The sequence below is a fragment of the Halichoeres trimaculatus genome, unplaced genomic scaffold (genome assembly GCF_033239565.1).
Source record: "Halichoeres trimaculatus isolate MK-OKI-2021-1 unplaced genomic scaffold, fHalTri1.1 fHalTri1_scaffold_13, whole genome shotgun sequence".
Taxonomy (NCBI): Eukaryota; Metazoa; Chordata; class Actinopteri; order Labriformes; family Labridae; genus Halichoeres; species Halichoeres trimaculatus.
The window spans coordinates 14,113,701-14,129,027 of NW_027437191.1; the positions used below are offsets into that span (position 1 = coordinate 14,113,701).

The 15,327-nt window shown below is 41.7% G+C and overlaps 1 protein-coding gene across 3 annotated transcripts in view; it reads left to right on the top strand.

The window, feature by feature from the left end:
* Positions 1-15,327, top strand: part of plcb1l (phospholipase C beta 1-like) — a 160,387-nt gene that overhangs the window by 105,838 nt on the left and 39,222 nt on the right. For all 3 annotated transcript variants that reach the window (XR_012599435.1, XM_074685038.1, XM_074685036.1), the window contains exons 10-13: positions 5,121-5,267; positions 6,476-6,633; positions 11,325-11,407; positions 11,678-11,762. Coding sequence is in view for 2 of the 3 variants with exons in the window: in XM_074685038.1 (XP_074541139.1) it covers positions 5,121-5,267; positions 6,476-6,633; positions 11,325-11,407; positions 11,678-11,762 (473 nt within the window). In the remaining variant the exon portion in view is untranslated. The remainder of the gene's footprint in view (positions 1-5,120; positions 5,268-6,475; positions 6,634-11,324; positions 11,408-11,677; positions 11,763-15,327) is intronic.

Sequence of the window (15,327 nt, forward strand, 5' to 3'; positions counted from 1 at the left end):
TCTTTGTTCTGATGAAACACCAAGTAGCTTCAAGTATTGTGTCCAGACTTTTTGACTGGGTGTCCCATCAGAGGAAGTGACTGACACAGAATAAGAGCACAGACGTGACTGGTTAGCCTTTTAGATTTCTGTTTCCTTCAATCATACTGATTAAAGGTCCCATATTCTGCTCCTTTTCTGCAGTTTAATATGGATCATTGATGTCTTTATGAAATGGTAGTAACGTGTTTTGGTTCAAAAGCCAATAAATCAAGCACAGCAGCATTGTTTCCAGGCTCTCATAGCCCCTCTGTTCAGAATGCTCTGATTTAGTGGGCGTGTCCTTTATACGTAAATGAGCCACCACTGATACTGCCCCGCTCCTCAGCGTCACTGAGAGCGGCGCCACGAGCTCAGAGTGCACAATGTTTAGAAAACAGTGAAGATCTTTACCATAACATTACAGGCTAAAACAACAGGCATGTTAGCATCCTGAAGCTAACACAGAGACAGGGGGGGACACTGAGGAAAAGCTCTTACATCTGCACCACAGCACACAGCATTTAAAATACCCACATTTCCAGGGTCTGAGGTTTGTTGGTGGATGGTTGGTAATACGCCTGGATTCAGGACCAGTCTATTCGCTAGCCCTCTGTTGTACTGTCCAAAGTTGGAAAAGCAGTTGGCCGTGAAGTGACCAGCACACATACACAGTTTTACCGAGTGTAGCTGGCACATTTCCTTGATAAATGAACTCTAGCCACTTAGTCTTGTCTCCTTCTGGGATGGGAAGCTTGTGCATGGAACTATGTGGCTGTTTACAGCCACAAACAGAGCAGTGATGGCTCTTCAACTTTGGCATTCTCGAGGGAAGTCAAGGGGTTTGGGGGGTATCTGCTCCGGTGGACCAATCAGGTCAGACTTGCTCCTGATTGGTCAAAAAATGGAATTGTTGACGTCGGCAAATCCCCAAAATCCAAACAGCTCGTTTTAGGTCAGGATTTTACATTTACAAGCACTGCTAAGTACAGGTTTTTTCATTAAATATCACATTTTGTGGGCTGGGAGGAAAGCCAAAGACCCACAAATTTCACTAAAAGACTTAATAAAGTGAATTTATCATAATATGGGACCTTTAATGCAGAAGTTTCAAACAGATGTTTGTCATTGTTAGACATTGTAACTCTTATAAGCATCAAGGCATATCAGCAACATTTACAGCTCAATTCTTTTAGGACTCAACAAGAGGATGTTTGCCAAGAGTTGTCATTGATAGAAAAATAAATGCTTGTTTCATGTTTATGTTCATTTAAACAGAAGATCCACCTTTAATAAGGAAAATAACCAGACATAGTCAAAGGTTTTGTAGTGGTTCACGGAGTTGCAGAGCAAATTTCAAATGGGGTTTATCCCACCTTCAACATCCCCTCTTAACACGCCTCTGAGATAGGTCTGTCTGAATAAAGCTTTTATTAACAGGCATAGGATTTTCAAAACGTTTTTCTTTTTATCAGACAGTTCTTTTCCCTTTACTCTGTTGCGCTGCTGTGAATTCCACTTTAGATTTTTGAATATGAAACCATGCTTTCATCTCATCCTTCAGCACTCCATCATTGTCTTCCACTGCATTAGTCAGTGCTCAAATGTTCCGACACTGTTTGAATACGGATGAATTTAATGCAAAATGAAACAAGACACTTGAAGTCTCCTTCATCCGGGGTTGGATAGCAGCGTACTATCATACATTCATCTTTTGTGATTGTAAAGAGGAAGCTCTTTGCCGGATTGTCTACATACCCACTTATGAGTTTTCATTAAATTCAGAATTTATTTACACCGCAGCTTCCTCTCCGCTCATAGAGTCCCCGATGAGGACAAGAGCCAAAGTTTTGGTTATTCAATTTCTGTGTCCTTTTACTCTTCTTTTCAGAACAAACTTCACCTTTCAAGCGTCACCTGTAGGTGCTCACTCCAGCACACCTGTATTCCCTGCCATGTTAACACCATTACTCAGTGTTTGACACACAAATGTCTCAGGGAACAGATGATGCGTCCGTGTCTTTGAGCAGTACAGAGGTTACCCCACAGTCTTTTAGGGAGAGGTCCTGGCAGTCAGCAGGGAGAGAGACGCTGAGTGCGACGGAGCTCTCATGTCACAGACAGCAGCCAACGTTAATTAGTCCAGCTACTCTGCAGAGGGCGGCTCCGCATTAATTAGCATAAAGTGGCCGGAGGGACCTGCTGCACCCGTCAAGCTTGCATCATTTAGCATATTTAGCATAACATCAAGTAAGCGTGTGTGTGTGTGTGTGTGTGTGTGTGTGGGGAGGAGACTTCAAGAGCCCTTGGTTTGGCTTCCAGCTCTTAGTATATGTTGTATAAATTTAAACACATGCAGGTGTAGGGTATGTATGCTAATGTGTATGGAGGTTTGGGAAGGATTGAAGATGTGAGCATTTTTTTTCTACTGCTCATGACTTATTTATTTAGTGTTATTTACTGTCTGAGCAAGCTCAGTGCAGACATGAGCTCAGTTCTTAGTGAAAATGGGAAAGCTTAACATGACTGACCTTGACAGGCAATCAAAATAAGGGAAAAACAGCATCAAAGGCATTCCAGCTTTTTTTTAGATGCTTTTATGACTTATTACAGAGCAAAGAAATGCTCAGCAGAGGCTGAGGAGCCTGAAACCCTTACAATTAGATTTGTATTAAACTGCCTGAGAAAACTAGGCCACCTGGTTCATGTATTATTTAATTAATAAACCTACACACCTTGAATAATCCAAAAGAAGGGCAAATGCCCAAAGAACAGCGTCAGTGGCATGAAAGAAGCAACAATTCTGACTACAAAGGTTAAACGTGACGTTTTTTTTTTTGTTTTTTTTTTAAATCAAACAGTTAGTTTGTGTTGTGGCTAAATTGAGCCACTAATGTTATCTCAGTGCTAGTAAGCCATTGTGAAGATTTTTTTTAACTACCTCCAGCATTGATTCATATCATAATGCAGGGGTGGCCAACCAGTCAGAGACCAAGAGCCACAAAAATTACCATGGTTCTACAAAGAGCCACGTCACACACACTTCCTCTCACATATAAACAAAAGGACATAAGATGAAAATCAAAAGATTTCAAAATTTATTTATTGCGTTTCTAAGCGTATTTCAAATCGTACCGAGAGCCATATCAAAGACAAAATTTTGTTTTTACTGCAGAAGAGACAAAGTTTCATCCATCTATCTATCCAGATAGCTATGAGCACATGTGCGATGTAGAGAAAAGAAACTGAAACTTAAGTATCAATCTCATTACCCAAGTATTGATCAATACTGATTACAACACCAATATATCAATAATTTAGATTGATTGGTACGCCACTACTCATAACAATAATGAATGGATCAAAGAGCCGCATGTGGCTCGCAAGCCGCAAGTTGGCCACCCCTGTTATAATGTATGCACAAACACTGTAAACACATACCCTCTACTTTCAAGGCTGAACCAAGCTGCAAGCTTTGTTTTCAAAGTTTACAAAAATCCTTCTTCCTTTTATAAAATGAAGCATAGCTGTTCCCCTTTGCATGCTGTGCACGGTGTTTTCTGTTCCCAGGATAGTTCTTCTCGTTTTGTCCATTCGTATTGAACAAAAGGGGAATGGAAAGGACAAAATCATTTATAATCACTACTCTGCCATTCTGGTTCGTGTTCACTGTATTCTAGTAAAAAACATCATGTTCCTTTTTAACCTTCAAAAAAATCCAAGTCCAGGCAAATTAAACTCAGTTGGCAACCCATATTCAAAGGGTGCATACCAGAGGCATCACAGACCAGGTAATACAGCTGGATACTGTGTTATAAGCAGGTGTTTCTCAAAATGAATTACATTCAACTTATCTTGGGATCCGTGTCCAGCTGCAGAGTAAAACACATTGAGCATGTGTGGCACAAGATAAATGTGGAATCATTGGGGACTATATTACTGAGGAATACTCATTATTCCACATTGCTGGCCATTTTCTGGCCAGTGGGATTAATGAAAATGTTTTTCCGGACATGTTTGTCTCTACTAGACAGGACAGCTCAAGAGAGACAGAAATATGGAATGGAATAGAATATAACTTTATTGTCATTGTAACAAATACAACGAATTTGAAGTCGGAGCAGCAATCAAGAAAACAAAAGTAAGAAAGTGTATAGAAAGTGCAAAAAGGTCCATAAGAAAATAGATGATGACAGCTTGTCCATCATTCTCCAGTTCAGCCAGTCTCCACCTCCACAGGGTCCAGGACTGAGCTTCTTCAGCAGTCTGTTCAGTTTCTGTCTCCTGGATCCTGTCTGCTTACAGCAGGTGAAGCTCTTCCAATGTGGCATTGGTATCTGATGTTAGCTCTATTAACCATGTCTGTGAATAGCATGATGCTACTCTGCCCTCTGGTATTCCCTCTGTTGCTGGGTTAGCACAGCTAGCTCGTCCATCTTATTGGAGATAGATCTTACGTTCCCAATAACGATGGATGGAAGGACAGGTCCATGTCGTCACTTCTTGGCTTACACCTGAAAACCAGCACGTCGTCCTCACCTCCTTCTCCTCACCTTGTGGGAAGACATCAGGCCTTACACCAGTTAGCATTTACATGCTACAGGCTGCTAACAGCCGAGTTCACATGTTAACAATGCAGCCATGGTTACATGTATGATCTCCAGACAAACACAGGAGAAAAAGTAGTAAGAATATTGCTGAAGCCACAAAAAGTTTGGTTTCCATGACCAACAAATGAGCCATACAAGTTATGATCCACTCCAAACACAAAGATTACGAAAAAGAGACCAAAAAATTCCAAGAAACAGACAAAGAAGAGAGAGCTGCTGCAAAAGGCAGCCATAGCCAACAGGGCAGCGCCTAGTAATAGTCTGGAGAATAGAGAATGGGGGTAGACAAGCCGCAAAGGGTCAAAACGTCAGCTGTCAGGACGATAGCCTCTGCATGAGGCACACAACATAAAAGCCAAACTGGCATCCCTATCTCCATGGGATTTGTCATCCTTTGACTCAGTCAGCACAGACCTCTGAACAGTTTCAGCGAAAGTCTTTCTCGAGCAGAATTTGACAAACACACTCATGTGAGGCATTGTGTTCCCACAGGTCAGATCTCTGTGGAAGGCTTTGCCAAGTATCTGAACGGGGAGGAGAACTGTATCATCCCACCTGAGAAGCTGGACCAGAGCGAAGACATGACCTTCCCCCTCTCCCACTATTTTATCAACTCCTCACACAACACATACCTCACAGGTAAACGCACATCAAACATGAGTCAAAAAGTCTGATTGTCTCTGTTTTTGTGTCTGAAAACACACACTCCCACCCACTCTGCTCCTTTTACTCCTGATTGGTCCTCATTCTCCGTTCCTCTGCACATGAACACATCACTCATTCATTCCAAAATACAATTATGCTTTCACAAGTGAATACACATGACTTTATACCTCGCAGGTCAGTCAATCAAAAGCAGCGTTGCATTTTCCTACTTTATCTCTGGAGAGGTTATCCAATCAAGTCCTGACATGAGACTCCATTCATTGATATTCATGAGTTAAATATTTCTTTAGACTGGTAGTCACAGTAACTGGCTCCCGGCAGTGCACAAGCATAGCAGCCCCAATACTGAGGCCATTTTCCCTTCAATGGATATTAAAATTCATCTATTCAGATCTATTCTTGGGGGAACTGGAGAGCATTGAATCTTTCAAGTGGATCATATTTCTCCAGCAATGAGAGAAAAAAAAATCTGTTATATGCCGGCCTCATAGCCTGCGAAATGAAGAAATAAGACAACCAAACAATTGGTTTTTTATTTGCCCCTCACAAACACTGTTTTGCTGAATGTATTCCCAAAGTGACACATTGGGATTACATTGTTGGTAACTGGGAGGAGCGAATGTCTCCATGTCTGTGCAAAATGTGTGTTTTACCCCAGTGGAAGGGGGATTCACACCAGTTAATTAATCTGACTGTGCATCCTCTTCATTCCTGCTGAGGAATTTTTAGCCTGTTGATTCATGATAAATTAAAGCAGTTCTTTCTGCAACGTGCAACAAATTGATGTATAGAAAATGTCACCCAGAAAGAATGTGGCTGAGAAAAGGCATTTCTAAGAGAAGCAGTAAGAAAAGTAATGAGAAAAAGAAGTGACGCCACCTTGAGTGAGAACCCAGATCTTCTTCTCACTTTGACACAGTTCCCACCCTGTTGCTCCAAAGCGTGCAGCTAATGTGATGAGATAATTGCTCTGCTAATGGTGACAGGGTGATGAGACGTGCCTGCCTCAGATAATGGCATTTGAATTGTCTGTACTGCATGCTATCAACTAAAGCTGTAAATGAGCTCCTAAAAAGTGAGAGGATGTGGTTTTATAGTCTTTCTGTTACTCTGGCATCATTATAACAGTAACCTGAAGTGTTGTTCTTGCTGTTCTATGTTTGTGTACGCGCTGGATGCAGCTGGCCAGCTGGCGGGGAACTCGTCAGTGGAGATGTACAAACAGGTTCTCCTGTCAGGCTGCCGCTGCATTGAACTGGACTGCTGGAAGGGTCGCACCACAGAAGAAGAACCTGTCATCACTCACGGCTTCACCATGACAACTGAGATATCTTTCAAGGTATTACACAGGGTGCAGAGGGATTTGGAGTCAGACAGGGGCTGGGGGAAGAGGCAGGGGAAGCACAGGCTGAAACATTTTCCGAAGTTAGTCTTGTTTTTTTAGTTTGTTTTTATTTTTGTAGACACAGGAGCAGGAGGGTTCTGGGAGATGATGTAAACATGTTGTCATCATGAGCCTCTGCATCATGAACTGATTTGATTTTGGTTTGGCTAAAAGCCACAATATTCTGTGTTGTTGGTAGCCTGTGCTTTAATACATTTTAGATGAAGTAGCCTTCTATTTCTGGGTTCATTCTCATTTCCATTTAATTTGATTTAGTTTTATTAAAGTGCATTCCTGGGCCCAGACCTCCTCTAATAGTTCAGTCTCCTCTGACAGGTATGTCTGCAAGCACAACAACGATGTATTGTTAGTTGGTTTCTAAAACTTAACTGGATTATTTCCAAACATTGTTGTGGCTAGCAGGGGTATCATCGTGTTAACTTTGCATTTAGTATGTACTTTAACAAAACACACATTCTTTAAAACATCTTCCTACTGTTAATATTTAAAGAGGTGTAATATTAAGATGACAATATGAAACTGGTAATGTTTTTATGTGAAGATGAGAATATTTTTTGTATACAGTCTGAAGAAATATCTAGTTTAATTTGGATCTTCTGTTATTTAGACAGCCGTATTGAGTGGGACTGCTTCTTTGTGAGTCAGGTCTGTCCCCATTCCAAAAGTTTGTTGGCAGCCACAACATCTGAACACATGCTTTTTCCAAGATATTGTTTCCTCTTCTTCTTCAGGAAGCAAAAGTTGTTCAGATCTACGTACAAGCTTTGCTCTGAAGCTTTTATGACTTTGTTCTCATCCTAATACCAGTTTCTACTTTGTGGTTTTGTAACCCTTTACCTGAGCTAGTTTGGTTACTTCTGTGAATATGGCTTTGGCCAGTTTACTTCAACACCTCTGGCATTTCTGGGGCTTTTCTAAGGAAATACCTTTTCACATATATGAAAACTGAACATGTGAGTACTAGAGCCCAACCGATATGGGATTTTTGGGGCCGATGCCAATACCGTTACTGGGGGCAAAAAAAACCCCCAGATATCCGGTATATCGACCGATATCCGATATATCGGATGATATATATAATAAATTCATTGATATACACAGGATATATACTGGATATGAACACAAATTATTATAACACCCATGTGATTCAAGACAGAGACAGAACACTATTGAATTAAAGAAGTCAAACTTTCAACACAGTAAGTAGAAAAAAAAGTCAAACTGTAAACACACAATGAGCAACTTACACAACATTAAAACGCCAATTATAGTCTTACATTAGATAATGGTGGATGTGTGAAATAACAGTACCATTTATCTCTGTTTATCTCTCAAAAAAGCAACTAACTCGACGTTTAAACGCCGTTCTTAAGTCTTGCATTACACAATGGTGGGCGGAGGGGGCGGGCACTCGTGCAGTATGCAGCCCAACACACAGACACACAAGAGCAGGAGTGACAGAATCTCCGTGGAGCAAAAATTTGTATATTTTGGCCGATGTTGATTAATCGGTGACAGGCATAATCGGCCCAATTAATCGGCCTTGTCGGGCTCTAGTGAGTACCTGTTTGATACAATTAGACATTCTGGGTACTTATGAGAAAAGAAGAATTTTGAGATTAACGTGACAGATTTCTGTAAGAAAAATGTTGAAATTCCAGAGAATCCAGTCTTGAATTCACAGGGATAGAGATGAACCTTTACAAGAAAAATGGGCCCCATTCACCGATAAATGCATTGAAATGTTCTTACTCTGTAAATAAAGTTAGTGCATACGCAAAATCACCAAAGGTTTCAAAGACAAGTGATACCAGCCAGTTTTCCTCTGACTACCTTGTGTATATTAGGGGCCATTTACACAACAACGGTTTTAGGCTGAAACGCAAAAGTTTTGTTGCGTTTCAGCCTTGGGTTTACACGGAAACGATGTTTCAGCCGACCTAAAATGCAAACTTTTGAAAACAACCTCCAGAGTGGGATTCGTCTGAAACTTTGCCGACACCGTTGCCGTGTAAACAGGAAGCCGGCGTGTCAGTGGAAACGATGACGTCACATTCCGCCTCGCGTGAGTGCATACAACAGGACAACAGTACTGTTGTTACGATTGCTGCGTTGTGCTTGTGCTGCTGAATCTGCTGAATCTGCTGACTGTCTTCATATAAAATGAGTGTCTGATGCGCCACTTTTGCACTTAGTAATACACCAATGCACCAGATGATTAGCTCACCTCTACTTTGGTGGAGATCTCCCAAAAGCTGCTTCTGACAAGACAGTTACAGCACCACCTGCAGGCATGGCATGTTTACTACAGCGTTTACAGTCCCTCTAGTGAATAAAAAAATTAAATTGACAGGCATGTGCTCATAACCTGCAATTAGTCCACCTATAGGTGGGAGATTGACCACCTGATGTCCTGATGCTGTCAGAACAGCTCAGATCTTAACGCTCTGAAGGCAGCAGCGATGGTGGTGGACTTTAGAGAGAAAGCAGCCCTACCTGCCCCCATCACCCAGGTTGACACTGTGGAGTTCCTCCACTTCCTGGGACCATCGTCACCCAGGACCTCTAGAACATCAGCTCCATCACAAGAAAGCCCAGCAGAGGATGTACTTTCTGCAGCAGCAGAAGAAATCCAACCTGCTGAAGTCGATGATGGTGCACTCCTGCTCCTTCATCATTGAGTCCATCCTCATCTCCTCCATCACCATCTGGTACACTGCTGCCATGGTCAAGGACAGGGGCAAACTGTAGCGTATTATTCGCTCAGCGGAGGAGATGATTGGCTGCAGTCTCCCATCCCTCCTGGACCTGTACACCTCCAGAACCCCGGGGCGAGAAAGGAGGATTGTGACTGACCCCTCTCACCGTGGACACAAACTCTTTGAAACACTCCCCTCTGGCAGGAAGCTGCAGTCCATCAGGACCAAAACATCACGCCACAAAAACAGTTTCTTCCATCTGCAGCTGGTCTCATCAACAAGGCCCCTGATCCCACTGATCCCCCAGAGACACTTGTCGTTTACATTATGCACAACTATTTACACTGTCATGCACAACTCCCACTTTAACAGTTATTCTGTACATATGTGCATCTCAACTCCTCTTACTGTTTACACTGTATTTTTCACTTGGCATGCAAACACTTTTCTTTTTTTATATTCATATTATTACTTTTTTATGCTTTTGTATTTTCAAAACTACTTGCACCAACAGTCCAAGATAAATTCCCTGCACTATAAAAAATACTTGGTAATATATCTGATTCTGATTCTGTGCACGTATTCTGAGGCAGCCCGTACTGTTTGTCCTCAGCTGTTCAGTACAACTCCAAAATATGATCCAGGTTCTTCATTTTAAAGCAGATGGCCAACTGCCCCTCTCGTATCACCCCTTGAGTTATTTTTGCCTTCAAGTAGATTAAAGGTTACCTGTCTTCAGAGTTTATGACTTTATTTTTAAAGCCTGTTTCTGCAGCCACCAGTAATGTGGCCCTAATCCCTAAGATACTGTAAGAAATGGGCTTTAACTTCATGAAATGTGAAGCAAATAAAAACTCAGACATACCAGGCAAACTGTACAGACGGACAGAAAACAAATGCGAACTCACAGTGAAGCGCAGCTGGATAAGGAGCAGCAGGGGGAAGCAACAAGCGGGGCATTCATCCAGCACAAAGTGTATCTCAAGCACTTGAAAAGCACTGAAGAGCCATAAACTAAGACTGATGGACATTTAATTGAAGCCTCAGAAGATGGAAAGACAGAAAGAAAAGAAGCAACATAGGATGCAGAGTGTGTGAGGATCTAAGGGCAGACTAAGTGTCAGGACAAAGAGTAACAGAGAGGTGTGGGGGTTGATTGATGGAGGAAATTTCGCTCTAATGAGAGAAACAAAAGAGGAAGAACAAGCGTAATGGTATCGGTCTGAGTGAAATACAGAAAGAGAGGAGATGTAAAGGCTGGAGTGCTACAAATGAAGCGGGTTGAATTACAGACAAAGATTTTTATTGGAGGAGATGGAGCGAATAGAAAGGAAGGCATTACCTGATCTGACACTGTTGGTAATGATAGTGTAATTGACACAGACAATTAGTGGCTTAGAAATCTGATACCAGCTTTTTAACCATCTTTAACAGAGCAGTGACACCGTCTCATGGCTCGGCTCCAGTATCTGTAAAAGTATCTTAAATTTATGGTACAGAAATGGCCAGGCACACGGCAGGATGTGGTGCTTTCACATGATTTTCTTTTACATTATTCAGGCACTGTGCAGTGTGCCTGCAAAACATTAGAGCTGCTGAGTGTAATTTATGTGATGTACACCGAAAGGACTATCTTTCCATGCTTGCTACCGTGTTCAGTTATTGATTTCAACAGGTTTGTGAGTATTCTCAGAGGGAGACTCTCAGGCAATCAGGGAAATGTAGGAAAAACTGTCGTTGAGGATGGATGAGATTCAGGCTGTGATACAGGCTGCAGAGCTTTTCCTTTCTTATGACTCTACTGTGAGTGATAACAAACTTCTGCATCATTCTTTGTTTGAAATATGCATTACATCACTCAAATAATAGAAACAGTACTCTACCTTTGGTGCACACGATTTACCACGATTGCGATTTGTGTTTCAGGAGGTGATCGAGGCTATCGCAGAGTGTGCCTTCAAGACCTCACCCTTCCCTGTGATCCTGTCTTTTGAGAACCACGTGGACTCGTAAGTCAGGAGATCATTACAGTTCAAGCCTTTCTCTGTAGACCTTATCGATCAGAAAGCTCCAATCAGCTGTGTCGTTTTTCCTATCAGCTGTGCAAACATCGCATACCTTTACACTTGTGAAGTTTACACTGGTTGCTATTGATAGCTTCAAGTGTCTTTTATGTACAGCATAAATATTCAAAGTGTATTGATGTTTTGAAAAGTCAGTGATTGAACATGTGTGTGTCTGTTTTCTGTGTGTGTGTGTGTGTGTGTGATGCCTTGCAGACCAAAACAGCAGGCTAAGATGGCAGAGTACTGCCGGTCAATATTTGGAGACGCATTACTGACAGAACCTCTGGAGAAATATCCTGTGAGTATATAAGGATGCTCAAACATACACTGACACTTCTGCAGTCTCTCTCTGTCTCTGTCTCTTTTTCCGTCAAACACGCACACACACACACGCATGCATGCAGCACTGCCAACAGCGAGAGATTGGGTGGATATTATCACACAGATGGGTGCACCAAGGAAGTGTCCTTGAACACTGCTCCCCAGCATGCCACCCAGTGAGAGCATCTATATATTCATGAGGCAGCTAAATGCCCACTCATATGTATATCCACATGTATATTCTCTCATTTTTTCACATACACAACCGCTTTTTAACACTTTTTCCTCTCTGCCTCTCCATCTGTTACACACACAGCAACATATCGACATGGCCTCTAGCACCTGGCAGAATGTGTTGTCACAGTTTTTCCTCTTTCTGTCACTGCAGGCATGCTCCTAAATCTTCCTCTCTTTTCTCAGTCTTGATCCTAATTCTCAGTCACATTCACTTACACACCTGTGGCGCTTTCCTCCAAAGATCCGACTTTTTATCATTTCTCTCCTGCTCTCTTTTAATTCCCTTAAATCACCTCTCTGTTATCAGGGGAAGGGCTGCATGCCACTGCTGTGTGAGATTAAACAGACGTGTTATACGCCGTAATCTAAACTCAGCTTTTTCTTGGCGGCCCTTTATCTGTCTTTCCCCTGTTGCCATGGCTACCAGACAAAAGCTTGCATTGTCTCCTTGTACCCAAACTCTGTTTTCTCTTCTTTCTCCCAAAGGCGTCTTTGTGTGTAATGACGTGAGGTAAATGTAGACACTTGTCGCACAAACTCTCTCACGCACACTCGGGAACCTCTTAAACCGTTTGGGGCCCATGTAAAGAACACACACTGTCACACAACACACATGTCCCTCAACAAGGAGCACTCTCTCCTCGGGTGTTATTCATCAGGGATGGATTAATCCTTCTGTTGTAACACTGTGGAGCAGCTAACGCTCCCAGCAGCCCCCCTGACTTGGATTTGACATTGAAGTATTATCAGAGAGAAGCCTTCTGAACTGGAGACACGAGGAGTCAAACACCAAGGGAGAAGTTAGACAGAGAGACAGAGGAAAGTGCCGTTGAGGGATCAGATTTCTACTACTGAGCATGTAATAAGTGGGAAAGGTGAGACCAATGACAACCACTCTCTCCTGGCACCAAGACAGCCGTATACACAGAAAATCGAAAGGGACATCAGCTCTGTTAGTCCATAGGGGAAAGGGCAGGGAGGGGACTGACTAAGATTGGTTCACGCTGAGCCTAAAGTGACAGTAAAGAGGATTACAGTTTTTATAGAAGTTAAAGCTCCTCCAGTATCTTGACTGTACAGACATGTCCATCATCTTCACCAGGAGAGGCTCCTGTTTTTATTTTTATTTTTGTTCTTGTTGTTGTTCAATTCAAGGTGAGAATAGTTAGTTAATTATCCACTAAATCACACAAAAATTGGATTTGCCTTGAACGTGTTTTCTTGTTTGTTATATGGCTCTAAACAGTGCATTCATTAGGCTGATGAGGGCTGTGCTACAAAAACATTTTCACTGAAACTGCTGAAATAAAAAGAAGGAAATATGTTGAAATAAAGCAATTTCTCTCGCAGTTTGGTTCGTCTGATTGGAGCTTAGTTTTAAGCCGTGGACAGCACAGGATTGGCGAGAGGAGAGATGAGCTCACACAGAAAGCAAGGGGGATTGAGAGTGGGCAGAGGAGCAATCATAAGCTGTTGGAGTTAGTGCAGCTCAACAGCTATACAAGATATATAGGATACACCTTAATAATCCAAAAAGAAAACACCACTGTATCACAGTACATGCTCTGCTTCATGCAGCATCCAACATAATCTTCTACAGGTAGTATTCAGCATCAGTTCCTGGCCTTAACAGCAATGGATAACTCATTACAGTGAGGGTCCTGAATGGAGTTCAAGGTAAAAAGGATGGGAACCACTGTTTTAAAGGAAAAGTACAGTGGAAAAAAGTCCATACTAGACTCTAATACTGCTAACAATATCCTGTTATGACTCTGATTGAGGAGGGTCCTGGAAGAAGTTTGCTTTGGTTTTAAATTTTGTTACAGTTCACATTGCCCTGATAATAAACTTTAACTGTGCAAGGCATTTTTGAGAAATAGAAAATACGGATTTAAATCAGCATTAATGAAACAGACCAACAATAACAGAGGTGCCTCATTATGACCCGTTAACCAAAGACCATCAGCAACAATGCTAACTTTTTTTAAATGCAATATGTCTACCTGCAGCTTAAGAAATCAGACTTTGAGCCGAGTCAGCACGAGATCAGACTACTTAAATGCATGTAAACAGCTTATTCAGACCAAGTACGGACTTAGCATAGTTCAGTTGACACATGTAAATAATGGGATTGCTACTGGACTGCATTTTCGTTTCAGCAGGACTCAACAGGTCGTGGTACGCTTCGGCGTTCAACACAGGAAAATTTCATCTTGAAGAGGAAGTAGATAACAGCTCCAACACAATGAAAAAACTCCATGAGATGAAATTGACATGCGTAGTATGTAGTTTAATACCAACAGTTTTGCTTATCAAAAAAAAGGACACATCGCCGCCTAACAAAACGGAGTGAGACATTCTTGGCCTCTCTTTTCTGCATGCATTTGCAAACAAGACTGGATCCTCTGCTGCGACTTAACAATCAAGCTATGACCTTAGTCAGGCTGCTGCGTGCATGTTAACATACTGAGTGTGAGGGGGTATGTGCCGGATCACATTATTGACAGCAGGCTGTGGAGAAAGCCTGGTTGTTCTTTTTTTTATACAGCGAGGGGCACATTTCATGGTTAGTGATCAACATGCAATCAACACAAATAAGAGGAATCATTTGTCCACAGGGGGTGCCAAAAACAACGCAAATAGAAAGTTCCTCACAGAAGCTTTAAGCACTGAAATCAATATTAAGAAAATACTCATTGCCAGGTAAAGCCATGGGTATAAAGTTTCAGGATTCAAGATTCAAAGTGTTATTGTCATGTGAACAGTGAGGAAATATGTTTCCCTCTACAATGAGATGCTACCTCTGCTATTCTCAATGAAGGGGGTAAAATAAAAGATAAAAATAGATTTAAATACATAAGATAAAGGCAGAAAATTATACAATAATGGTAAAAAAAAATGTATGTACTGTGCAGTGAAGATGAAAAATACAATATGTAAAGAGAAGACCATGCATGATAACAAATGCTTTGTGACTAATTGGAAAATTCCAACTTGAATTTCGAGAAAACTGAACCACCTCATGTTTTTTTTTGTTTGCACAGCAGACAGCAGTGAACTAAGCAGAATGTAGACACACCAGTGAGGTACAAAACCTGAAAACGTGTGTAGTCACATGTAATTATTGGAAAGCTGTCAAGGCCTGAAGTGTTAAAAAGTAAAGTGTAAAGAGGATGTGGCTCTTTAGCCATTTCCTCCCACTAATGCTGTGTCGAGTCCTGCTCTCTTTCCCACTTTTGGGTAAAAAATGACAGTTTGCGGGGCTGTGGTGGAAAAGCCGAATTGAAGATTACAGTCCACATTCA